Source organism: Phalacrocorax carbo, chromosome 4 (assembly GCF_963921805.1).
Source record: "Phalacrocorax carbo chromosome 4, bPhaCar2.1, whole genome shotgun sequence".
In the NCBI taxonomy this organism is placed as follows: Eukaryota; Metazoa; Chordata; class Aves; order Suliformes; family Phalacrocoracidae; genus Phalacrocorax; species Phalacrocorax carbo.
This window is the reverse complement of record NC_087516.1, coordinates 81090740-81117277: the sequence shown is the minus strand read 5'-3', so window position 1 is coordinate 81117277 and position 26538 is coordinate 81090740. Positions and strand designations below refer to the sequence as shown.

Here is a 26538-nt window from a genome sequence, read left to right as displayed (position 1 = left end):
TCCTATGGGGCTGTGGCTTTGCGCAAGGTACGCTCCTGCCGTGTGCCACGATATCAGCAAAAAGACTTTTTATTCCGGCAGGCTCCTTCAAACACTGTTTTTGCTCCACTACCTCAACCGAACCGTGGTAAGATGCTGTGTTACGTGGCAGGAGCAGGGCTAGTGTGAGAGGAGGCGAGAAAGCAACGTGCTCCTGTGTGCCAGGGAAATAAGAGGCGGCCCCCGTGGTCTAGCAACGCACACAGCGTCCTCTGCGAGTTCAGAGCATGCACGGCTCTGCCATTCAATCCCGGCTAACAGCGTGCGACAGCCTGAGCCTCCCAGGTGCAAAGGGCTTCGGCACAGCCTGGCTAGTCACTTCCCTGCTTGGGGTTTCACAGCTCCATTGAAGAGCCCGTCCTGGCACCTCGGAGATGTTAGCCTCGCACAGTTTGTCACTGAAACCCTCCAGTAATTTCACACACTCCTCTAATAAAGTTCTCCAAGGCTGTCATGTATTTTCATGTATTTCCCCTATTATTTCTCCCTGCTTGAGCCTTTCAGATAATTGATGATACTTTAGTTAATCATTTTCCCCCTCCTTTGTTTGCCAGGTACCTCAGCCTTGAAGGGATCCTTTTCATTTAGAATCCGTGTCTTCTCTTAAGTAATTGATCACCGTGCACCCGGGGACACCCAATTCACAGCCGAGTGGGATCAGCCTTCATGAATAATCAAAATGCTGTGGCCGTGCTGCTGCAGGACTGCAAGCGAGCTCTGGATGCGCTCCTGTCAGCAAAGGCTGACACGGGTGAGGAAGACGAGCGAGAATACCGGCGGTGCCAAGGTGAGGTCCCCAGGAGAGGCGGCAGGGCCACGGCAGCAGCCGCTGGTCCTCAGCCCTGCCCTGTTTTTCTTCTCCTGGCAGATGAGTGTCAAGAGATGCCTGGATTTCAAGGCCATGAATGGGATGCGGGTTACAGGCAGGCAGGGAAAGAAGTCCACTTTGTTGCAGTGAATTGCTGTCAGTTCTAATTTTAGGCTTCAGTAAACATGAGGCTGTAAGGAACAGTTTAGTTTGGGAGGAACAATGCCCAAAAGTTTGCTGATGCACATAAATTTCAGTTATTAAGAAAAAAGGAAAGAAAAAAAAAAGGATGCAACTTCTGAATAAGGGCACATATTTCCTCTCCTTTCATAGGAACTGGGGGAGGGCTTTTTCTGTTTGTTAGCTTCTCCTAATATATTAAAGAGCTCATTGCCTGAATCTTTATCTTGTAAAATGTGTGTGACCTCTATAAGTGGTGTCCAAAGAAGAAAAACGTGCAATATCCCTCTTGAAAGGAAAATCCATGCTAGTTAATGGCTGGAATAAATAACGGGGAAAGGAAGCAGTATTTAGTGAGAGCTGTAATAGAAGGGTTCTTAATTTGTTTTAATGCTGTGGAAACCAGCATTTATTTTGGTATTGCTGTGGTGCTTTGAGACTGGTTTGTGGAAAAAAAAAAATAATTATTCTTAATTCTAGTGGAAATCCAGTTCACATGAATCATGAAAGGATGTAGTAGACTCTGTTCAGCCTTCTCTAGGTTCAGACTTTCAGAGGGGTACATAACTATATTGCTACAGCTTTTTTATTCATGAAATAAAAGCCAGGTTTGAATTGCAGAACTTGTTTTAATTATGCCTTTTTGGTACAGGGTAGGGAGCTTACGTGCTCCTTTGTGCCACACGCAAAAATAACTTTAGCAACTACAGAATAATATAGTAAAGGACGAAGGTGGAACTTCTGGGGGAGGAAAAAAAGGCATTAGCAAAAAAAAAATATGACAAAACAATCTCTTTATGTGCAGATTTTCCTTTGCCTGACACATCTGCAGTGCTGTCCGTTTTCCAGTTTAGTGTTAATAATGTTTAGTCTTGCTTTGCATGAATGGCTCGGCCATAACGTTAATTTGATCTTTAAAATCCTTTGTTTGTCTTGGAGTGCAGAGCCGTTGAGAATACGTTTTTTCCAACCATCCTTGTTCTTGCTGGGAGGTCAGCTGCCTTTTTCTGAAGCACCTAAGTCTGTTTGCGGTGGAGGGTGGCATATAGGTTTCTGTTATGGATACTGGAAGATTTTTTCTCTTTGTTTTCAACAAAGGGGACTTTGTTTCTTCATCACAAATTCTTTTAAGTTTTATTATGGGTCCTTAGAATAGGCTCTTGAGCTCCAAATCAGGTAGGCTTTTTTCCCTCATCCTCCTCCCTCCTTTTCTCCTATTAAATACCGCAAAGTATGAGAAATAATCAGTTTAGTTCCAGATAAGGTAAATCAGTGCCCTTATAATCACTCGATTAGACATGGTCCTTCAGGTAATCTGCTTCAGGAAATGGGCGATCAGAGCCTGAAGTGATGCTCGGGCTTTTCCGAGGACCGTGTTCCCATCAGCTGAAAGAAAAATACCCAGCAGCGGGGCGGTGACAGCGACATTAATAACCGCTGGGGCTCTCTGCCCGGGGAAGGCAGGGCCTCGCAGGTCGGCAGCTCTCGGCTTCGGGGGGACCCTCCCAGCACAGAGGCAGAGGGGGTTTCTTCGCCCCCCTCTCCTCCTGGGGCTGCCTTTGTTCGCCCCAGCTTTCTCAGACTAGGCGCAGGAAGAACTGAAAGCCAAATTATGTATAAACGGGGGGGAGAGGAGGAGTGTGTTCTTATATCGCTTTAGCTGAGGGGGCAGAGTGGGTGTCAGATGGGTCTGGATGGCTTTTTTTATTTCTTTTTAGGCTAGAAATAGTTCCAATCAACTTTTGTGCTAGTTTCACCTTCATTAATTAATGAATTTCTGTTGTCTGCAGTAAGAACAGCTGTCTATTAAAGAGTAAACTCTTGTTCTGGCACTTGGATTTTAGCTGAAAACTGCAGGACTGTTCACATGAGCTTCCCAACTAGTTGGTGTGGTTCTAGTGGATGCTCTTGCGATACAACATCATTTTATTGTCATTAATACCCTAATTGTGTTTATTTCTGTGTGGTGACAGCTAGATGTCACAGCAAGGCTCGAAGCGGTATCCTGCTAGGCTTACACGAATGTCCAACCCCAAAGGTGGTTGAAGGCTCCTAGATTGCCAAATCCTTCTGAAGACGTTACCCTGGTTTCCTTTCGTAACCAGCTCGGCAGTAGAGATTGCTGAGGATGTGTCTTAAAAAAATCAAAGTTAAATATTCAAGACTTTGGCAGTATTCTTGGTTCTTTAGTACATCAAGTAGGGGAAGGATTAAGGTTTAAGTAAGGATAATATGGAAAACAGGAACAAGAGGACAGCGGTAACACCTTTACGCTTTAGGGAGAATACCAACCTCCACGTTATCCCACTGATTATTTTCATAGCTGCTGACGCTATTTTCCTGTTTTAGTGTTATTTAAGTAAACGTGAGTTTGTGTGGAAAAGAAGAAGGTAGAGAAGGAGACAGAAAGGCTGCCTCTGTAAGCATCCTATTTCTCTTTCTCTAGATTCTTCCCCAAAATGTCGGTCCTATGGAATCATATGGGGAAACGTGCTTCCTGTGACTGCCTTCGGGGGTCCCCCCCAATTTTCCTTTGGAAAAGAGTTTGGGAAGCTCAGTCTTCCCCCTTCTACACAGTAGGGGATGAAGCCCTCTGCCCATCATTTTGCGTTGCTTGTGATGAGCCGGGTATCCCTGCTCCTGCACTGATTTTTGCAGTGGGAGGTGCAGGGGTGAGAGCACAGCCTCCTCTCCCCTCCAGCTCAGCCGCTGGGCCACCTTGCCATGGCATGGAGGGCTGAGCCCCTCCAGACACCACTTCAGAAGGGCAGGGAAACGTGGCTGTGCGTGGAGCTGGGGTGTGTAAGGGGAGACGTGTCCAGAGCTGCAGCAACAAGTGAGAAAATGTGGGTTGGAAAAAGTAATATCTTTTTAAAGGTGACTTTTTCTAAAAAGGGCCCTAAATATTCAACTTCCCACTTTTTCCCAGGAAAAATGTACCGGTGAATGCACTGAAATATGAGCGTGGAATAGACTTCATGTAGTGTGTTTTCTACAGTCACCTGTAAAGGATGGATTAAAAAAAAAGTAATACGTTTATTGCATTGCCTCGTTAAAGCAATGATGGTCTCTGAGCAGGGTTTTTTCTGGGGATTAATGGCCAGAAGGGGCCAGCTCTGCAGCTGATGATCACCATTAACCCCATCTGGTCAATAATCCTTGTTAATCCAGTTTTATTGGCCAGAGAGTCTGCCCAGCCAAGTGGTTAGCACAGCACACTCAGGCTTGTGGTTTCACCCCTGTTTTAAGGAAAATTAAAATGTGGGCTTAAGCTGAAAGGAAGGGGCAATCCTAGGCCAGATCTCTAGCTGTGTGCTCCTACTAGCAGTTGCATCCCTAGTCGGATCAGGTTGGAGATGCAGCTGAAGCTGATGGTTATATGGGAGGTGAAGGAGCAGGACATGGGCATGGGCCAAACGGTGCTCTTGCCTTGCGAGCTCTGTCATGTTGCTGGAGGATCAGGGGCCAGAGCTGGGAATACTTAGCCCTCCCACCAAAAACAACCAACCCCACCTGTCTTTTGACTCTTTTGGGCTTGGCCTTTCTGGGTGGGAGGGAAGCTGTGCTTTGGTTTGGGTTTGGAAACCCTCAGGGGAAAGGCTGGGATTTCCATGCGGCTCCATGCTCGCCATGCCTGGGTAGGAGCATGCCTGGACCAAGGGCACTAATTGCTTTATATGGTCCGGGTTTATCTCCCAGTTTCAATGTGGCTTTTCAAGCTGTCTCTGCTGACTCAGCAAGCCCTGAGCAAGGGGGACAGGTCTTCTGTGCTGTTGACCTAGTTTGTTCTGCAAAGAGTCCTCACAGGGCAGAACAGGTTTCATCCTGTCTCTCTTGGAGTAGTTCTTCACGCCCAGCCAGCCACCAGCCGGTGTGACTTCCTGCTAAAAGCCTTTTTAATGGCTGATGGCTCCCATTTACCTGGAGGGCAGAGCAGCCAAGGGTAACAGATGACAGGCGAGCTCGCCATCCCTCCAGATGAGGCTGGTGGCAAGAGCTAAGAGCTGGTAGCATCTGGGAGAAGGTCTGAGAGGGAGGGGTGGCATGCCTTTTGCAGGGTGGGTGCTCTGTCTTAAGTGTTTCGGCTGAACTCTCCACAATATCTTTACCTGCTCTTTGACCTTTTCAGCTTTGCTTCCTGAGGACTTGAGGACCCTTCTGGAAGAGGCAAAGGAAATGAAGTGGCCCTTTGTGCCGGAGAAATGGCAATACAAACAAGACCTCGGCCCAGAAGACAAAACAAACCTGCAAGATATGATCAGCGCGAGGCTCCCCGATTTGCTGGTATGGAGTTCAAAACACCTGTTGCATAAAATGTCCTGCTGAGGTGCTTGAGGGCACACAGAGCCCTGGTAGGTAGTATCACCCATGGTTTCAGGGGCTTGTTTTTCTGCATGGTGGCATCAGCAGGTGAGGAACTGCTTGGCAAGCAGAGGTCAGCAAGTCTGTTGGGATGGGGCAGCTCACAAAGGCCAAAGGGCCAAAATAGAGATGTGGCTTTTATTTGTTTTGGTCCTCAGACAAGAGGGACCCAGAAGCTACGTAGTTTCTGATTTTTTTTTTTAATTAAAGTTGCTGTGAAGCAACATGAGTGAATTAAGGTTTCCTACTTGTGATGCAGCTCACCTCCATGTCACCACTGCATCAAAGTCCTGCCCGCTGCTGCCACTGCAAGCAAGCCAAGGGTGTGAGATCAGCGGGAGCTCTGCCTCGGGGTTAGGCTTCTGGTCTGTTGGCTGTGTAGCTTGTCGTAAATGGGTGTGCGACACCACTCAAGGCTGTGGGTTTGAGGTCTTGCTGGTACCTGCAGTTTTATGTGGTCTCCAAGTGCAGGAAAGATAAAATGGATTCAAGTGATAATGCCTGGAAGCACTCAAAACGTTTGGCTGTTGCTGTGCAAGGAAAAAAGTGGCTAGGTAGTAATGACAAAGACATTGCGGAGCAGAAGGCACTGCCTTTGCCTTGTCTAGAAGTGATCCCAGAGGTACGTAGGGGTTGTCCATGCTTTGAGCACCTTGCAGAGCATTCACTGGAACATGCAGCAATGACTTCGACCGCATTTATGCTGTTTCAGCTCTCTTTCATGCTCAGCCCACTCTAGTTCAGGCACTTGCTTTGTCTATTCCTCTGGTTTCACAGGGCAGTTCTGTTTCCACTAAGATAATGTTTACCTCTCTTCTGAAGAACTGCTATTAAAATAAAACTAAGATGCTGAATGTTTACATAAAATTAGAAAAAAAACCATGAATTTGAAGAGTGTTGTGCTTTGTTTAATTCAGTACTGCTAGGAGGCAATGGGGATTACTCACTTCAGTAGGGCTTGCACAATTCATCACCTGCTTTTCTTATCTCAAGAAAATTACTTGACAGGATCCCTTTGAGGACCAAAGCTGGCCAAAACCTAGGCAGGAGAGGCAAGAATTTAATGTGACTTCTGTGAGTAACAGATACTTGGCTGCGTAAGGAGTTGTAGGATCCAAATGGTGCTTGGGGATCCCACCCTGGAAGGTGGTGAGTTTCAGCTTCAAGAGTAGAAGGTGGCAAGAAATGTGGATTGCTTTTTGCTTTTCTGATTTCCTCAGAGATATGTCAGGCATGACTTGTAGCAAATAGAGGACTCCCTTTTCAATGGTAAATGTAACATTGAGGCTAATGGGTATCCCTTTGGGAGGACAGACATGAAGTAAAAATGAGGTTTGTGAGGTGTTTGGGGTGGTTAGTTGTTTTGGGATTTTTTTTGCTTACTGTGGTGTATGTCTGAAGCCAACACAGTCCCGTTCCTCGTGGGAAGGGGCAGTCTGGCCTGAAAATCTGGAGTTTGGGGCAGCAAGGTCTGGCCCTGCTGAAATCCCAGCTGCAAAACTGCTGTTAACTCCAAGGTGGCCAGGAGATTTCACCTGCTCCAGAGACAGCCCTGCCCAAGTAAGGCCAGCAAATTTTGTTTGAGGATGACTATTACGTTTGAATAGCCCTGAGCAACAAGAAGCTCAGAAAAGCCAACTGCAGGGCTGGGAGGTGTCAGCCCCGGCATCCCCTCGCCAGCATCCCACATTGCAGGGATCCTGAATTTGCTTGGAGGGGGTGGGGAGCTGCTGCTTCTTGGGTATTTATTTTCTCTTTCTCTTTGGTGTGTGTGGCCTTAGACAGAAATTTATGGCAGAGGTTGACCTCTTTTACAATCGCCGCGCAGCACTCTAACTTTGGAGCGTTTGTCTGCTCTCTCCCAGGATAAACACCTGCAGTAAACTCCCTGAGAGACCTGGCTAGATGGGAGATTAATGTGGCTGTAATAGTAGAGCAGTGTTTGCAGCATTATGCCCTCTCCCCAGGTAGATGGATCTTTTCTGAGATGATACCAATTATTTATTGCTGAAACATCTGTTGATAACTGCAGCTGCCCTTGTTAAACAAAGCATATCATGGGGTCATAGACTATAGGGACCTAAAATCCTACCGCATGCTAGTTTTAGACTATTCACCGACACCCCCTGAAGTCCATTGGTTACCGTTGTCTTCAATGTTTCATCCTGCGGTTGCAAATACTTTGTAAACGTTGTGCTGCCTTTCCCCATGCGCTTTGAAGTATTATTTCATCTTCATCGGTAATTTATATTCCAGTGCCATTGTACCATGGGAAAAAGGGAAAACCTTTTTTGTTTTCCATTTAATTGTAGATAGACTGACATTTTGACCTGTATTATTAGTATTAGTCAGGAAAAGGGATTTTTTTTTTTCCCCCCTTCATCCATTCCTCCCCTTTTTTTTAAATAAAATTTCAAGGCAAAGCAAAGGCTGCTTCAGTTCTTTGAATAAAAAGCTGGGGGGGGAAATGAGGCTGAAGAGAAGTGATTACAGTGTGATGAGGAAAGATAAAAGTCTGAGCAACTTTTTTTTTTCTTTTTTTTGGCATGAGGGACAGAAGGATAATTTAATTCCCCGGAGGAAAAAAACCTAAGTCTTTGTCAATTTATTGTTCAGAAAAACCTTTAAAATTTTTCATCGCTGTTTATTTTAATTTGCCATGCTTAGAATAAGCTCATAAACCGTAATTCATTACATTTAAAAAGTGCTTTGAGATCCCCGAATGAAAGGCACTTCATTACCATAACACACTGGTGGTGTTACGAGGAGGCTGAGCTGGCTACCAGGGCTCACCATGAGGATGTTTTACTCTGTGAGTAGGCTGAAAAGCTCCATGAGACCCGCACAGTGAGTAAGCGGATTAGGCTTTGGCTTCAAGGGTTTGCCTTAGTGTTGCACTTTAGAAAGTGGGATACCCGTTGCTGGCGGCTGCATGCTACTTTGACACATCAAGAAGGCAAAGCCACCTGCACCTGCAGCCTTTTAAAGTGCTCTTCTTCGTCTTTGCGGTGGGATGCTCATTACTTCTGCACGCTGGCTGAAGCAGTAGGAAGGCATGGCACAACCAGCTTGGGGGAGCAGGGGGTAGTGGCAAGCCAGGCTTTCCTCAGAGCTCTCTTGCTGCAGCCTCGGTTCAATGGGAGCTGTGCTGCTGCCAGAGCAGGGCTTAGGGCAATTTTTGGCAACATACACAAACTTCTATTTTTTTTCGTGCTCTTTCTTTCCACTATATGAAATTGTTGAACCTCTTTAGGGATTTTAAGGCAACAGATTTACTGCAATCCTTGAGGCAAACCAACGCTTCTGGTTTTGCAAAATCTTTGCATCTTATGAAAGGTTGGGTTTTTTGGTTTGGGTTTTTTTTTCTTTTTCCTGCCAGGGATTCACCAGCCAATACAAAGGCTATCCCAGTTCAACAAGCTCAACATACTGTTCATACCATTTTCCACATTTTCCTAGCAGGTTTTAAGACAGCTTCCCTGTCAGCTGCCGCCCCCCGTCTCAGCCTGAACGCCCCTTCGGTGGGAACCTGCACTAAGGCTTGAAGGGTGGTAACCAACATCTGTATCCAGAGCAAAAACCGGGAAACCCTGGGATTTTTTTTAACAAATCAAGGCAAAATCAGAATTGTAACAGCATCCTTGCTGACGAGTATAAATAAGGAGGGATAGCGTTTTCTCTTTAAATACCACACGTGCTGTGGCGTTCGGACTGGGGCTGCAGATACAAAAGGGAGCTGCCAGGGGTTACTGTTCCTGCATGTTTCCCCTATCCCAAGGGAAGGAATTAGCCTTACGGTCGGTGACCAGCCAATAGAGGGCAACATGCCCATGTACACGTGGGCTTTGATCCCACAAACCCTGCTGTTGGTTTTGTTGAAGGACAGCTTTCTGCACACAAGTAGTTCACTTGTGGGACGATTCATATTTTAATTGTTTTTGTTTTTTTTTTTCAAGATTGCAGCCTGTTTGCAAACCCAATGTAATGATGTAGGGCTTTACTTGATTTTTATCATATGTATCAATAGTTCCTGCATCCAGACTGAGGCATTCAGCCATGGACCAGGATCTGCTGGGATAGGTACAGTGTCAATACAAAAGGAAAAGGCCACGAGAGTAGGGCTCCTGCAGCTCCTTCTGCACCTGCCATAGGGATCTGCGCAGGCTGACTCTGCGCTCCCTGCTGTGGATGGGGAAGCATGGATCCTAGCCCTGTTGTCACAGAAACTCATGGGATTTAATGGGAATATTGGAAAGAGTAGAAAATAAGGCCCCGCAGCCCTTGCCTGGGCCTTGGCGAATTACCTGCTGATGGATTGCCATTAGGGAAACCATTCTGAGGGACATGCCCTAACTACCCTTGGGGGTGTGTGTGTGGCACTTAAGAGCTGGGAGCCTTTGAATAAGAACTAAACAGGGGGCTGAGGATTTAGTTTTCTCTTCCTTCTAACTGTTAGTGTGGTAATAGGAGAATTAAAGATCTAAATAGTAGCCCTGGAGTTGTTCAGGCTGACCTTTTGGTAGCTGCATTGTAAGAGCTCTTCTTGGGTGACCCCAGTGGAATGGAGAGCGTTGTAAGACAGCGCTGTGGCCATGGGCTGAATTCAGCCCGAGAGGGAATCTGTGGCACCCCAGCTTCCCTCATGCTACGCGGTCCCTGGTGCTCTGTAAATGAGAAGTATCAGAGATCAGGTGCCAGTCGGGAGAGCTTCCGCGGTCCATGATGACTGCCCTGATGCTGCCAGTGTGCAATGCTGCAAAGCACTCAGTCTTCTGCTGCCTCTGTGGGAAAACTACAGCAGAATTTATGTGGACCGCCAAATAAAAGAAATGGGAGTCTGCTCCTGGGTCCCTCTAGGACTGTACTTTCCTCATGGGTAGGATTTCCTCTTCTCAGATGCAGCTTCATGGAATATTTCCTCCTTGAAAAAGACTTTAAAATATTTTGTTACTGAGATTGCTATGTTATGTTTTCCTTCCAAATTAAACTACTTCACAAATGGATTGGTGTTTTCAGGACACGGATTTAGGAAAGAGACCCTCGGATTTTTAGCTGGTTATAACAGTCTTGATGCCGCCTTCTCAGGGGGTGTTCTGTCACTGGCGCTTAGCTATTTTTAAGTATTAAAATATCCCCCTCAACATAGTATTTTAATGTACCACAGGGAATTGCCACCATAATTTATAAATAGTCTAGAGCTTGAGCACAACAGGACGGATCAGGACCACCAAATAATTGTTGGACCTATCCTTGGTAATAATTAAGAACAGGCACCCCTGCCGATGACTGTGGTCCCCTGAATCCCTGCTGCCTTGTCAGATACACGATGCCCTCAGGGGCTCCCCCTCAAGGAGCTTCCTCGGCACTTTAAAGGGTTCTGCTTCTGTCCTCGCCCCAAAATGCTGCTGTTCAGCAGTCTGAGCCGCCTGCTGCTCTCCTCCCTCCTGAGACAGCTCAAGTTCATCAACAGATGGTTCTCCCACTTGCCCCTGCGGGTAGGTGCGCTCCATTATTGCTACTCAGCACAGAGAACTACATGCCAACAGCAGCTTGATCAGGGATAGTGCCTTCTGTGCTTTATGTTGATGGGTTGTGGGAGGTCCTCTCTGTCCTGTGGGGGATGGAGCTGGTCCTGCCAGCGGGACTCTCCTGGCACTGGTTTGCTGGAGCTCTGCTTCCTGCAAACAGCAGTGGCCCTCAGAGGGTGGAAGCTGAGAGCAGCTCGTTGAACATGCCAATAGAAGTGAAGTGAAATTAGTGGCAAGTTAAATTGCAAAAACGGGGGGCTTTTGAGAAAAGCGGTTCTTCTTGCTCTAGTACTTTCTCAGTTGGTGAAGCAAGATGCGGTCTGTTGTAAAAAAGTGACCCATTCTGTGGTGTTTTATGCTGCTAATAATGGACCTAGTGCTGCTCCCACTGAATAAAAACCCAACTCTCCATTGCCTTCAGGATGAATAACTTGAGCTAATTAACAGCTTCAGAAGCTCAAGCCATTAAATGGGGTTCTCCGCTGCTCCAAGCAGAGAGGAAAGTGTCCGGGAGCTTCTTACTGCTCAGTGTGCAGCTATTTACTGTGTGACTTGACCATCCCGTGTTTCAAGCGTATCCATCTGCACCTCGCCGGCGTGCTTTCTTCTGCCCATCACAGAGGTGGTAGGAGGTTTAATTCCTTGTTATTTGTTGAGTGGGCTCTGATTGCCAGCTGAAAGGCAGAGATTGATAGAGAAGTCCCATGTGGTGACAGCAGCTTTGGTCTCTTGGAAAGACAGGCTTTGCTAACAGCGCGTGGGGTAAAAGGGTGAAAGATTTCAGCCAAATCCATTGGTGTTGTGACTCTGTTTAATCTGACAGGGGAGGAACGTAGGGGGAAAGAAAACCGGGCAATTTGTTAGGGTTCAGTGAAGTGCTAACTAGGCGCAGCTCTTGGGAGGGAGCTGAAGTACCTGGAATTATATGCCACTGAAACTCCTGCCCTGTGCACAGACTTGGAAAATCTTTGCTGACTGCTCTTGGTTTTGGTTATTTTTTTCCTTAAGATATTAAACCTCAATTGCAGTTAGAAATGAAACAAAGACTCTGAAACAGTCTGAGACGAAGGGGTATAAGCAACCACAGAAATCCAGAGCGTCTGCAAAAGTGTGGGGACGCTCTGAAAATGGAATGATTCCTGCCCCTGCTTTCTAACTTAGCCACTTGCAGAAGCCTTTTCCCAAAGGACACCTTCCCAAGCCTACAGGCTGGGGGGGGAGGGGGGGATGCCTCCGGGATTCTTGCTTTATAAAGAGGGCAGAGAGAGTGGATTAAATCAATATTTCATTTATTTGGGCTTGTAATTCCTCTTACATCAGCCGCCACATAAAGATTTTCCCCTATTTTCTTCCCCTCCTCCTCATCCTCATTTACTATGCACCAATAATTTCCCTTTGACGCTTTCCTGCCAGTCCTAGTGCCAGATGGCCCCGGTTCTGAGCTTCTCCCCTCTCTTGGGAGCGGCTCCCATTGTCAATGCAAAGGAGGCGTCGTGGCTTTGAACCCAAAGCTGGGACCCAAACTTCAGCCCCTGCTTGAGGAGGAGCTAACTCACTAATGCAGGAAACCATGCAAACAGCACACCCTCCCACTCATCGCCATTAAGGAAAAAAAAACCCTTCACTAAAGGCTGTTTTGCATTTTCCCCAATGGTCCGTGTATAGAAATCTGGTGCAAATTTAATTCTCTCACCACCTGATTCCACTTCCCAGCCGCGAGGTTCCCTTTGTGTCATAAACTCAATTAGACATATGCATTTCACATCATGGACACAGATGTGAAAACAAAGTGCGCACGTACCTCGCTCTTTCTCTCTCTCTCTCTCTGTGTCGATGCGCCTACGTTGGCTTTAAAGCGATAAAGAAAGTGAGTAAATCTGTTTAGGGCGCTATGCAGAACAAAGTGTCGGGCTGCGGCGAGCGGCGTCGAGTTTCTGGTTTTGTCGGGGTCGGCTGTGACAACGTGGAAGTCAATAGGGTTTTCCTGGGCTGGGCTGGGTGACAAGGACCCGCTCCCCCGTTTCATTTCAGAGTGGCGTGGGGAGGGTCTTTGCGCACGGTTTGGGTGCGTGCCCAGCACGCCGGTGCATTAGCTGTAGGTGCTGAGGAATTTTCCAGCCACACGAGTTGGCAGGGAATGAAAGGAGCGGGTATTAATTTCTTGGTGTACTGCTTGGAACAGGGGGGACGTAATTGCAAAGCCTGACATCGAACCGTGTTTCTGTGTGCCACACAGCATGCAGCCCTGCCTTTTAAAAAAAAATAGCCGAGTTTTTCCCCCTGGCTTGACTTTTCTACATTTTGTGTCCATTTGGGTTTGGAGAGGGACACAAGAGGTTTCGGCATTGAGCGGAGAGTTAAATTATGCAGCTGCAAGACTGCCAAGCCCTTCAGAATAGGATGCTTCGTTTAGATTTTCCACAATGCTATTGAAGTGCTTATTTTCCTCCTGAAGAGACACAAACAGATGCAAACTTCTGTAAACACTTTAGAAATGAATTCAGTGAGTTTGGCCTCTCAGCAGTGCTCAATAGCTGACAGAAAAATGTCTAATTAGTGCAAGTGGAAATAATAGGGCCACTTGGATTCCTTCCATCCTCCTCCAAGTCTACTTTTCCTAGGAACTCAAAGGCCCTTTTGTTTGGTAGGTCACCCTCTCTCAGGCTTTTGTGCTCCGATCTATTAAAGGAAGAAGGGGAGGAAAAAAAATAGATTAGGCGATGCTCTGTGCTTAAATATATGGCCTGTTGATGAGCATTTCGAATGGCTGGTTTGCAGTGTCAGTTTACAGGTGCTTGGAGAAGGGGATTCCTCCATTGTGGGCCGGCACAAGCGGAGCTGTGCATGCCCAGCTCCAGGAATCCTTTTCAAGTGCCATCCTCTTAGAAAATCCAACCCGGGCTCAGGGAAGAAAAAAAGGGAAATTTGTACAAATCCGCTTCACTGAAGTGCAAACAAGCTAGCAAACGCTTGCAACAGATTGGTGCTGCAAGCCGGCCTTCGTGCCGTACAGTGTGGGCTCTCCTCCCAACAGTCTGACAGGAGCTTTCTCCCGCACACCTCAGACGGTGGTTATGCTGCTGAAAGTCGAGTCTTGTGGTCAGATCGTGGGGCTCTGAGCTAAAAGCAAAGAGAATAGAAATGAGGCTGGAGAGGAGTCCAAGAAGCTTGGGTGGTATCTAAAGCCGTTTGTGGACATTGCTGTCTCTCGGGCTCTGCCTGTGCGTTTACACAAGGAAGGCAAGGGAAGGAGGCTGGTGCTAAGGCAAAAATGGGAGAGTTTTAGAGGGGATTTGGACTTCTTGGCAGTCTCCCATCCTCTGATGGTGCTGTGGAGCCTGATCCTCCCTCTCCTGTGCTGCTTTTGCTCTGTCATGACAGGAGTTACTCACTGACATGAATGAGATGAGAAACACATCCTTTTTTTCCTGAGGAGGCTTCGTATTGTTTAATATGGGGTTTTTTTCCTGGTGTTTTATCTTTTTTTTCTTGTATTTGAGCACACCTCAAAGCAGTACTCAACCATTGCCAGCTCCCAGGTGTTCGAACCAGGCTGGGAAGTAGGAATCTGGGCTCTCCGTAGTTAGCATGAGGCTGCTAAACAGCGGGTGACACAAAAACCAGACAGGTCAGGGCACCCATGAAGCTCTGTAGCTGACGAGATGGGTCTTTCCTTACAGCCAGTGGCTGTATTTCAAGCCGATGTTCCAGTGAAACAATGACTGGATGCCATCCTCCCCATCCTGCACGACAAACCTGTCAAAAGGGGATTGCCTGGATGTCAGCATGTGGAGCACCTCCTTGCTCCACTGGGCAGGAGTACCACCCCCCTGCCCACCGTGGGAAGGGGTTGGGTTTTGGTAGATGTCCCCAGGTCCACGTGGACTTCTGCAACCGCGATGAGGCTCTGTGCCTTCTCGTGGCTGCCTCAGGAGCTCTGGCTGATTCCTTCTGTCAGCGTGATGGCTCAGCTGCTGTGGGAATCCAAAAGAGTTCATACAGACTTAGGAGTCATTAAAGATGACCTGCAGGGGGAAAACATCGGACTCCTGGCCTGTTTGCTTGTTTGTGGTTTTCAAAGGAGTGGCTCGAGCTCTGTCTGGGACAATGGCTAGTGACCAATTCCTGTCTTTCCAGACTCATGTCCCCCTTTTAAGCTAATTGTTATTACTGCTAGTAATCTGTTGGGCATGGCTTAAATTAATGAATTTAAGACTGCCAAGTTATGCTGTTGCCAATATTAAACAATTAGAAAGACCAAAGGAAAACTAGGAATATGATCCACTGCTCGAACAAAATAAACAGCTGGAACCTTCCTATCTTAAAACAGAAAATATGATCAGGAATAATCATAGTTACAGGTTATAAAAAAATCCGTTCTGATCATTGCCACGAAGACTTTCTCCATCATATAAATGCGTAGAAACATAAAGATTATAAGGTGAGTAGAAATTCCGAGACAGCCTTTTAATTGCTAGTGAATATTCGCTTCTCGTAATGTCCACTACTTCACTTGCCGTAAAACTGCGTAGCCACCTTAGAGCAAACAACTACGAATACTCTGTTCTATAATGGTATGTAGACAGCGGGTTACTGAAGCTGAATATTTTCTGTAGACAGTTCAGTGAGCCTTTGCGAGGCGAGTTTCTCCAAGGTTGTCCCATGGCACTGGCATTCTTTTCAGGTGTATTTGAAAGCCTCCATCACGGTCAAGGACTGCGTAACGGCAACTGCTATTGTGTTCCTGATTGACCGGTTCCTATATTGGATTGATGCATCCGGCAAACTTCTTCAGATCGCCAAGGGTCTGCACAGGCTGCAGCCCACCACGCCGATCGGTCCTCAGGTGCTCATCCGCCAGGCTCGTCTCTCCGTCAACACAGGTACCGCTCCGCTGTCTCGGCTCAAGCCCAATTAGGAACTACTTGACTCTGAAGAAGACACTTTGTCCCTTGCTGGGGATGACATGCTTACGGCCCTGGTGCCATCTTTTCAAACGCACAGCCCGCTCCCAGCCCCCTTGAGCCCTCCTAGCTCCTCTCACTAGCACAAAGGGGCTGGTATAAAGGGTTTCAGAGCCAAAAGCAGGAGAGAAAATTGTGAAAGGGTGTGGAAAATACTAATTGGAGCTTTTGTTCCTTAACAAATCTTCCCTGCTGGTTTCAAACAGGGATATCTGAATTGCTATACTTCTGACCAAGGGCCTTTAAATAGTAAATTAGAATCCCGGCATTTTCTCTGCACTGTCCCAGCTGCTTTTTTTTCTTTTGTCAGTGGGACCACTTGACTATGCAAACAATGCAGCCTACAACCCCTCGAGGATAAACTGATTTAAAAAAAAAATTTTAAAAATCCATCATTCCGATAACGTAGGCAACACCTGAAGGATTTTTAATCCATCTTCCCACTGTCCCACTGAGGAGAAGAAAACAAAGCCAGACAAACTTGCTCTGAAAAACCCAACAGAGGAACACTTTATTTGTAGAAGAGACAACTGTAAGTTCCCTGCATAGCCATTTCTATTTGTGGCCGTGGGCTTCCCGTGCTCCCATTGCCATGGCATCTGGGTAGTGGCACGCTCCAATTGATGGGCTAGTTCAGCTGTGACACTGGCTGGAACAGCCTTTTTGAATTCAGCCGGGCAATTGAGACAAAAAGCAAGGTTCAACATGAATCAAGCTGATCAAATTAGACCTTAAGTTGTCTCCTGCAGCCCGTCAAGCCTGCCACGGGTGACTCCACCCACGCGACAAAACCTCTGAGCAGTATGACAGGGAGCCGAAAGGCAGAATCCCCACTTTGTGTTGCATGCCGTGTCCTTTCTATGGTTTTTTGGCTATATATTCTGTGCTTAAGATGGTTTTTAAAAGCTAGGTACAGAGTGACAGGGAGGCAGCATAGCCTGCGGCTAACGCTTTTGGAGGTGGGATGTCAAGTCAGCTGGCTTTGAGGTGGATTTGCAGAGCTTCCTTCCTGGTAAACTCCCCAGTGAGACCAAAATGGGTTTCGAAAGCCCGTGTTTCCTTGGGACAAAATCCAGCAGCTCTGTCGCTGAAGGAAGCAGGTTAGACTAGTTCCTTCTGGAGCAGGTATAAGAGCAGGGGAGCCCAGCTGGTGGGGTGGCCAGCAGCTCGGTGCCTGTCCCGATCTTGTTGCCACCTTCCCTGCTCTGCGCAGCAGCCCAAGGCATGGGGAAGAGCAGAGTGAGAAATGAGCACCTGCCTACAGCACAGGGCTTGGGTTTACTCTAAAGCACAGCCCTAGCTTCCCCGGTAAAGGAGAGGTATCTGTTCTTTTCCTCTTGCAGTTGGTTTACTGAAGCCGCACCGTAGAACATAGACAGCATGCGCAGAAATTCAATAGAAATACCAGAGCTTGACTTGAGGAAGACTTTCTCACGTTTTAAGATTAAGCCCTCTTCCAGGGAAGTGTAGGGTTTTAAGTAAAACAGGTATATGTGTAATCTCATCTTACTGCGCAACCACGTATTATGGAACGTAGTGCACGTACGTTCATGGCTATTGACAGCAACAAATCCATGTGCAAGTGATGTCGGGATATATCAGGTTACATATCATGCAGCTTCTTGACGAGATTTTTCTGAAGCAATTATCTGGCTAGAAAGAGTTGCCTCGTGAACATTTTCTGCAATTTTTGTTGTATATGTGAAATAGCCTGTGTCAAAGAGACTCCTGAGCATGAGGTAGCATCTGCAGCGCGTACTGAACTGGAAAGCTCAGTCTAAGTGCGGGCACACTGGCAGTGCTGGGAGGAAGAGTACAGTTTGCAGGGGCTTTCACTGATGAATATTTTTGTTCACTTTGTGCCACGTGATACGTTTTTACATTAATTGTCTATTTTTTTTTTAATCAGGTAAACTCTTAAAAGCCGAATATATCCTAAGCAGCCTTATTAACGCCAATGGAGCAACAGGTACATATGTATTTCTTTCCCAGCTTCGTAGTTGCTATTTTGGTGGGATTTTTGATACTAAATTTAACAGTCACACAGGCTTCAAATACAGCCGATCCGACCACAGCAATGACTCCTTACATCACATTTCTCTTTTCTTTACCGTTCTTTGCTAAAATGTGGAAACTTCAACTTTGTTTTGAAATTTCCCTATTTCTTCTTTGTATATCTTCACTTGGGTGGGAAAAATATTCTGGATTGACAGCCTTCCTACTAATCTTTGTCCAGGGAATTATTTTAAAATAACTTTTCTTTTTCCTGTCAAAAAACTATAGCATGGGTCATGCTGTTTGTTTCAGATCTGGAGGCATGTGTAGTATTTCTAATGGTAAGAATTTGTTAATTTTTACAGGTATCTATAATTATTTGTTTGTCTTTGAGACAATATATTTTAGGGGTTTATATCTGTTCTCCCTTTTTCTTAGGCTCCAGGGTTTACTTAATCAATACACTCAGGCTTCTCTACAACCATGAAACTTAGAAAATTTAGGAAGCCTGTTCTGGGTTTTGTTGGTTTGTTTTTTTCACGTGAAACTGAGATTCTCATAGAAGAAGGGCCTTTGTGCAAGAGGGCTTTAAACAAAATACCAGCTATCACTGTTCAAGTAGGACTGGCTATGCAAAACGTTGCATTTCAGCTCTTGGGATTATGCTTTTATTTTAAGATTATTTTTGTAACGTCAATGGCAACACTTGTTTGTTTGACATGGAAGATATGTTGTTGAACAGATACTTCGTGCTGAGAATCGTAGCAAAATATTTGCAATACTTAAGAAAGCTTAGTGATTTTATTTCATATTCTATTCGGAAATCCAATATAGATTTGGTAACGAAAGACTGTGTAACTAATCATTCTGTGTTAACAGGAAAGCTTTTGGTTTAATCTTCATGAGGTGCCGATATCTGAAAAGAAAACATGTTTTGCCAATGGTTAAAAGGATTTTGCTCTGCTGTGTATACTGGTGACAGCAAAGTTGTCCCATATTAATCCTTTAGACGGGTTTCTAGTGGAACTTTGTACATTGTATATATAAAATGACTTCTTGTTACTTCACAGAAGAGACGTACCTTTTACTTTTTAGATTGTTTTTATGCTCTGTATAGCTGTCACTCGAGCTACATGCCCATATATCTGTCTACTTGTATTCCTTAACGCACTGTCACTTTGACTGTAAGTCCTGACTCAGAGCAGCTGAATTCAACGAGGAGAATCCTGGCGATTTACTGGGACTTAACTTGCCCTCAGAGGCTTAAAATGACAGCAACATTTTTCATTCTCTACTGAGTTTTGCCACTCTTTCTGCAGGTACCTGGCGATACGCTAAGGAAAGCGATAGGATACTTGTTCAGTCAGTCTGCTTACAAATCAGAGGACAAATTCTGCAAAAGCTTGGTAAGGCTTTTTTCTCTAAAGGTCTGCTCAAGGCTTTCCCCTATTTTTTGTTTTCCCTTTGCAGTCAAGCATTAAAATGGAACATTAGGCATACGTTCGAGCTTTAGCTTGTGTAGATCACCTGATGCCCATAACACAGCCACAGAAGGTGAGTTGTACACCCTGTTTGCATCAAGGACCTAGTAAAGCCACGTACCGAGCGAATGCATTTTAGAAATTATTTTACTGCTAATCTTACCAGAATTTGGGGAGCAGTCTGAAATGTTGTTCCCTTTTGCCCTGTGCTACTCCATGTTTGCTAACGCTTTGCCCAAATTTGCTGTTCCCAAAGGCATGCAGCAGTTTATCACAGGTACATCACAGCAATTTCCTTTCCGTAGACGAGAAAATCCCTACTTTTCAGTGTGATGGGCTTCTGTATTCAGGGCTTGGTACTTGAGGCCAACAGCCTTAATTTTATGCTTTTGATGTGACCTTTCATCTTCTGTGACTGTTGAGCTGAAGCCTTTTATGCCCATAAAATGTGTGTTTATGCACAGCCAAAAGCTAAAGGAAACAAATAAATGTTCGGTGTCACCAAAGCAAAAAAAAAATGCCATGGGATGGTTTTATACTGTTTTGAGGGCTCCTGACTCAAGGAGATGTAAAATAAACTATCAAACTGCATCTTGAGCAGTGAATCTGCTTAGTGACTAATTTTCTCATTTATTTCAGGGATGTGGTATGAGGCAGCAGAGTTGATCTGGGCTTCAATTGTGGGATACTTCAAACTTCCTCAACCAGACAAAAAGGTAGTATTTCCTTTTCACTGTGGATATCCTTACCAATCTAATAATCATGCCAGATTAGCTTTTGTTTAGATTCGAAAAGTCTTTTAGCACTAATGTTTCAATTACACACCTCAGACTCAAGGTTAACACGCGAGACAAATATCCTAGCCGAAGTCTGTATTGCACATAGTTTCCGCATGCATACACAGGCTTACGGACACCTTTTTTCCTGCAGGGGAATGAAAGTAATAGTTTTCATTAAGCAGAATCCTCTCAAGTGAGCCATCACCCAGGCTGTCACAGGTGCCTCTGACCAGGGCAGACTAATACCAGAATACAGTCATAGATCTTATATATTAGGAGTAAGGCTAATTTGTTGTAACGAGGCACATCTATTTGCTGAGCCGCATTACACTCTCTGTTGTGGGTGATGGCACTCCGGTATCTGAACACCTCGCAACAACCGTATCTGTCTTTAACACCTTAGTGAGGCTTGGCCGCACTAATCTTCCCGCTGTAGATGAAACGGTCACACCGTGTGTCCGTAGCTAAACAGGAATGTGAACCTAAGTCTTGCAAGTCCTAGGGTGGTGCCTTAAGGAGTTTTGTAATTGCTCCCCAGCATAAGATATACCACAAAACCAGACCTTGTCACCTCTCCTCTGCCGTACCTTAAAGCTTGACCTCAAGCTCAGAACGTTTCTATGGGAGCAAAGATGTGTAGTGAATTTTGTGGAAAGCATACAGATACTTTCTGGTGTTCTTAAGCATATAGCTGGGCAGAGCCTTAGCTAGCACGTGCAGATCAAACCTTCCAGAGAGAGACAATTAGCAAGTTCATACATCTATATGTTACATGTTCGTGTCTTATTTTTTAATTGGTTCTGTAGAAACAAATTACCAGAAAAACCCCAAGAACTCTTGACTTTTGTCCAACTCTATTTGTGTTTTAAACAGTGCAATAAGCTAAGGAAGTGTTTTTGTTTCAAAAAAAAAAAAAAGCTTGTTTTCTTAGGCTATTTATGATGAGCATTTCTTACTTTATCATCTCTCTACATGTCTTTACCTGTTGTTTTTTTTTTTTTTTTTAAGACTTGGATCAACCAGCCAGTTCTTAAACATAATTTTTGGCTTTCTGAAAAACAACGGTAAAATAGATTGAGTCTTTTTTTCAGGTGTGATTAGCCAAGGGCTTAATACTGCTTTTGGTGATATCATGAGGCTTCCCTTTCATTGTCACAAACAGCGCCTCGGGAAAATGCTGTGCTATGGAAAATGCAATGCCATTTATGTTGAAACCTAGAGCTAGTGGTAATAGGGATAACTGCCACTCATGGAAGGTCATACATGTCCACTAGGCTACGCTTTTGGCAAGTTGAAATTAATAAAACCCTACCAAGATGGTGTCTCTGTATTTCTTAGCAGTTCTTCTCTTTGGATCTTGCTTGGTTGGTTTAGGGGTTTTTTTCTGGTATGATCTGCATAGAAACTACTTTATTGTAAGCAGTAAAATTCAAAATACAAGGGGAAAAACACTATGATAATTTTCCATTTCTTTCTCAGGGAATTGCTACTTCCCTGGGTATTATGGCAGACATCTTTGCTTCCATGAATGAGAAGGATTACCTGCGCTTTAAAACCAATGCTGAGATCGACCTGGTAAGACTTGGTTTGGTATTTGTATGTGTAGATTCTCCAGATGGACTGTGTGTTGTTGACCCAGATTTGCCCACGCTTTGTTCTTCTTCCAATTCCTCTCCTGTGCAGAGAGGGCTGAAGAAACTTCTGTTGCTCCTGGTGAAAAAGTACATAGGCACCTAGATGGAAGAATGCCTTGCTTCAGGAGAAAGAAAACATTAAGAGTACTTACAGAGCATGTATGCCTGAGTCAGTGTAATAGGTAGAATATTTATAGAGTCAAAAAGTGACACATCGATGGTAAACCTGAGCAAAAAGGCTCCTGCAGAAACAGTCCTGGCTGTGATTATTTAAGATACGATGTCCCGCTCTTTCAAGGCTCAAAGGACTCGGGGAGCTCTGGGAACCTACAACAGTCAGGAAACAATCCCAAGCTGCCTTGCTTACCAGGTAGACCCATCTCTTTGAAAAGAAAGCCTTTGAGATGAGGTTTTCCTTCTTGTGTTTTTTTTTTTTTTTTCATATCACTAGAGCCTGCTGCGAGAGTTCAATCATCGCTTATTATCAGCTGCTGAGGCCTGCAAACTAGCGGCAGCCTACAGCCAGTACACCCCACTGTTTGTCCTCACAGCCGTGGTGAGTATTAGTCTTCATTCTGAAAGTGTTATTTGTGTAAGAGAGTCCAGGCTATTGAATCTGACTCTAATCCGGCTTTCAACCATTGCATCATACAGGGTATTGTGTCTGCGTTGTGGGTGTGATGCTGTATGTTGCTCTGAACTCCAAACAGAAGCTAAGCAGATGGGCAGAAAGCAGTATCTATCCACAGAGTGAGGATGGGCTTTCAAGCCCATCTGGGAAATGCTGCTTCTCCTATAACTACTGCTATATTTCAAAGTAAAAAGAGCAAGATTATTTCCTCCAGGAAACACAGCAGCAAGCAGTTAGTGCTGATGTTTTGCTTCAAATTGTATACGGGGAAGAAACATATTTTTTTTCTTCCCTTTAGTTATCTTTTGACAGAGGTCTGGGTTTTTAATTCCTTCATTCCTCTTTCATCCCTTCCCAGAACATCCGTGGGGTGTGTTTGCTGTCCTACAGTCACTCCAAGGACTGTCCCCCAGAAAAGAGAAAGTTTTACTTGTCTGAAGCCAAAGAGTCCTTTGAGATCGGCCTCCTCACCAAGAACGAGAAGAGTCCGGTCCCCAGCAAGCAGGAGCTCCATAGTTTTATTAAAGCGGCTTTCTGCCTCACAACCGTGCATCGATGGCTCTATGGGGAGAGTGAGCAACTCCGTGAGGTGTGCCAGCTGTGTAGAGAAGCCATGGGAAAACTGCATTCATACAGCGCTTCATTTACAGAAGTGGAAGAGAAAGGAAGGCTTGCCAGAGAGATCATGGCTCTGATCACATCTGTGAAGAAGCACCTGCAGGTGGAAAGCTTCCCTAATTCTGATGCCAGGTCTTACGTTCCGGACAGTTATAAAGGCACAGTGGAAAAACCTATCCTGCAACGGGAAGTCAACTTTGAGAAAATCCTTGCCATGCATTCTCAGCATCACCTCTCTGTGTGTGAAGTGTTCAGAAATACTTGCAGGATTCATAAAACTGCATCAGGAGAAACCCAAGTGGGAGCTTGTATCACAGCCTTAAGAACAGAAACCAAAACCACGGACACTGCATGTACTACTGAAGAAGTAGCGTACCAGAGGAAAGGCGCTGCAAAAATGCTGAATTTGCCAACAGCAGGAAGTAGCTCAGAGAGCCTCAGTGGCCAGAGAAATAAATACATCAGTTCTGACGTGAAGAAAATTTCCTTTGATGAAGAGATTGAGCCATTAGGAATAGAAATAAATGATGCAAACGGTGTTTTCAGCAGACGGCAAAACAGGAGTCAAACCACTACCTCGGAGAGCTCTTGGTGCAAGCTGTCAAAATCAAGCTACTCATCCAGCTGGGAGGAGCTAAACTGTAATAGCAGCAAAGAGCCTTCCAGGGAAGGGCAGCAGCAGGAAAAGGGCTCAGCAGAGGAGCGATGTTGCACAACGGAATCTGATGGAAATGGTCAAGCTGCAAACTTACACTCATTACCTCCCAGAGCCTGGCATCCTTCTCCTCAAGAGCGTCTGCGTAGCTCTTGGGGATCTCCTCAGCCTTCCGTAGAGGTGGGTAAGCCCCTAGCTGGGAGGCTGGTAGAGAAGGCATCTCTCCATGGAGAAGAGCTGCAGGAGGGAAGACACCATGGAAAGAGCTCTTTAGAAAAGAAAGCAGGGGAGGTGAACAACTCTGTTCCTTCCCTCTCCACCCCTTACTCGGTTCCTCCCAGGGTGGAGGAGGAAAAGGGGTCTTCCTCCCGAGCGGAGCTGGGCTGCAGGACCAGGGAGGGAGGCGGTTCCTCAGCCTCCAGGTCTCAGAGCCGCTTTGTGTGCGTCCCCCCGGAAGGAGAAACTGCAGATAGCACAGAGGATCCCTCGTTTGATGTGCGCCCCCCCACAAACAGGGGTGCCTCTGTACTATCAACGAGCATTGAGCTGAAAATGGCCAGCAACAACTCTGTGCGTGACTGGCTGAGGAAATCCACCACGGTGGGAAATGGATCCATCAGAGTGCCTGAAGTTGACACCCAAGCAGAAACACGAGATGACACTGAATTTGATTTCATCAGTATTGGAGACTTAGTAAACAGCTATCCTACAGCGTCTCTTCCAGAGCATCAATCAACTCCCAGTGGACTGACAGCTTTGCCCTCGGGGGAGAAGGTATCCGTAACTGAGCACTTTGACTGTGCCACTACTGAAGAAGATGAAGAAAAGTCTCAGGATGTGGTGAGCAGCAAGAGACAATCCAGTTCATCTCTGAGTTCGTGGTGCAGATCAGCACAGATGCCCAAGAGTTCCCCTGAGAGTCCATTTCTGAACCCAAGGGGAAGTGGTTTTACCTTCGCGCCTGGCAGAACAAAGGAAGAAATCCTTGAAGCTCGATTGCTGGGGGATGATGATTATATGCAGCTTCTGGCAGGGGTAGAACATAATTGGCTTGTCCAGAGACTGAAGCCTACTGGAATTTTTAAGTCTAAACAGCTTCATAAAGCATACTGTAAGTTTCCACAGTGATGGGCATTTTCATGCAGTAACAGGTACTCCCCCAGAGAACAGTCCTCACTCAGGCTTTTTAACACAAAGTTTTAGTCATTGTTTATTAGGACTTAATTTTGGGTGGGGTTTTTTTTGAGTTCTTGTATAAGAATTTTAGCAATAGAAAAACACTCCCTTGAACAGTTTTCTCCTATTCCTTCTCACCCATTTGCAAATCAGTCTCAGCTTCATGGAAATGGGCTCCGTCTCCATGCCCGCTCAGTCCCTCCTGCTTCAGTCCCTTCGTGCAAGAGGTAACTGAGGCTGCTTGAACTCCCTGTGCCAGTTCATCAAGCCCTTTCTACCCCATTACTTGAGTCTCTGGTTTTGTCACCCATTTAGATTCCACGTTTCATCCCTGCAATCTGTGTAAGATAATGATTATTAAGTTAGTCATAAGTAACAGCCATACCTTAATATGCAGACACTTGATCAATATCCTAAGAAATACCGAAGCTAGGAGCAACACCATGCTCGGCTGCCTCATGGAGTTTATTAAGTAAAACACACTTAGGGCTCATCCTCTCTTGCATGTCTCAAGCCTGTTCTGCAAATTTTTTTGTCCTTAATGTAAAATATCTAATTCTGCACCTGGATACCTCTTAGCGTACGTCTTATAGCCCCGTACTTTGCTTTCAGAGGAGCCTGGTTACCTTTTCTCCTGGCTGCTGGTGATTTTTATCCCTCAGCACAGGCTTAGAGCAGTCCTGTGGAATTGTCCGTTCTACTCATGGTGTTTTCTTTTTGTAGCTGCTCTTCTTTTAAAATACTCAAAGAAATCAGGCCTCTGGACAGGCCAAGAAACAGCTGTATTCATTGGGGACTACCTGAACGTGGCAAAGGAAGGCAAACAGAGAAGTGCGTTTTGGATCCACTTCCTGCACCAAGAAGAAATCCTGGGAAGGTATTGAGCAAACAAATTTCTGAAACAAAGTGTTTATCAGTGCTACTTCTGGGTAAATATGAACGTAAACTGTCTGGTAAGGTTAGTCTTATACCTGTGATGCGGCTAGTCCAGTGCCTTGATAGACAGTAGTTTTTACCAGGTATTTTCAGAAGATGGTACACGAGTACTTGGACAACTACAGAAATCGTAGTCTCAGAGGGAGAAGGTTGTTTCTTTAGCCTGTTTCAACCTAGTTTACATTTGGTTAGATGTTGATTGATTTTTCTGTAGCAAGAATGTTTTATGGCTTCCCTAAATCTCCTGGGGGTTTTGGCAGTCTTTCCCATCACCCCATGTAACACTCTATTTTTTAATTTCTGTGAAGAAAAAGCTACTTCACTGTTGTCTTCTTACAGCTGTGTTAGTGTTTGTTCACTTGTGGCAACCTCTAGGCCTGACTTCACCTTTGTCTGTGCTGGGATAATCTCATGGGAGCTTAAATGTTGCTTCCTTTTTTTTTTGCCCTCTAGCTTTGCATTAGAGAATTAGCAATAAAGATTTATTTTTTTATATATATATATCTCTCGCAATACCTAGAGGCAGAAAGGTGTTTCAGTTTATTTTCTTGAATTTTGGCAGCAGGTTTATGCAATGGATGCATCTGCTCTTGAAAGCAGGATTAAAATCACCTATTTGCTTCATAAAGGCCCCTGTACCAGGAGAGCTCTGCTAATTGCTCGTTTCAGATTTTGGATTGTTGTTAGAAGTAGCTTATGAATTATTTTGGTTAAGAACAGTATTTTAAGTACCTCTGAGTCGGGTCTCCCTT

At 45.4% G+C, this 26538-nt stretch overlaps 1 protein-coding gene across 1 annotated transcript in view; it reads left to right on the top strand.

Annotated features, from left to right (window-relative positions):
• ALPK1 (alpha kinase 1) overlaps positions 1 to 26538 on the top strand; it is a 49059-nt gene that overhangs the window by 16503 nt on the left and 6018 nt on the right. Inside the window, exons 2-11 of the mRNA XM_064450635.1 lie at positions 594 to 826; positions 5157 to 5311; positions 15602 to 15800; positions 17791 to 17850; positions 19196 to 19282; positions 19997 to 20073; positions 21616 to 21711; positions 22222 to 22326; positions 22760 to 24785; positions 25574 to 25727. Of these exons, the coding sequence (XP_064306705.1) occupies positions 706 to 826; positions 5157 to 5311; positions 15602 to 15800; positions 17791 to 17850; positions 19196 to 19282; positions 19997 to 20073; positions 21616 to 21711; positions 22222 to 22326; positions 22760 to 24785; positions 25574 to 25727 (3080 nt within the window). The 5' untranslated portion in view covers positions 594 to 705. The remainder of the gene's footprint in view (positions 1 to 593; positions 827 to 5156; positions 5312 to 15601; positions 15801 to 17790; positions 17851 to 19195; positions 19283 to 19996; positions 20074 to 21615; positions 21712 to 22221; positions 22327 to 22759; positions 24786 to 25573; positions 25728 to 26538) is intronic.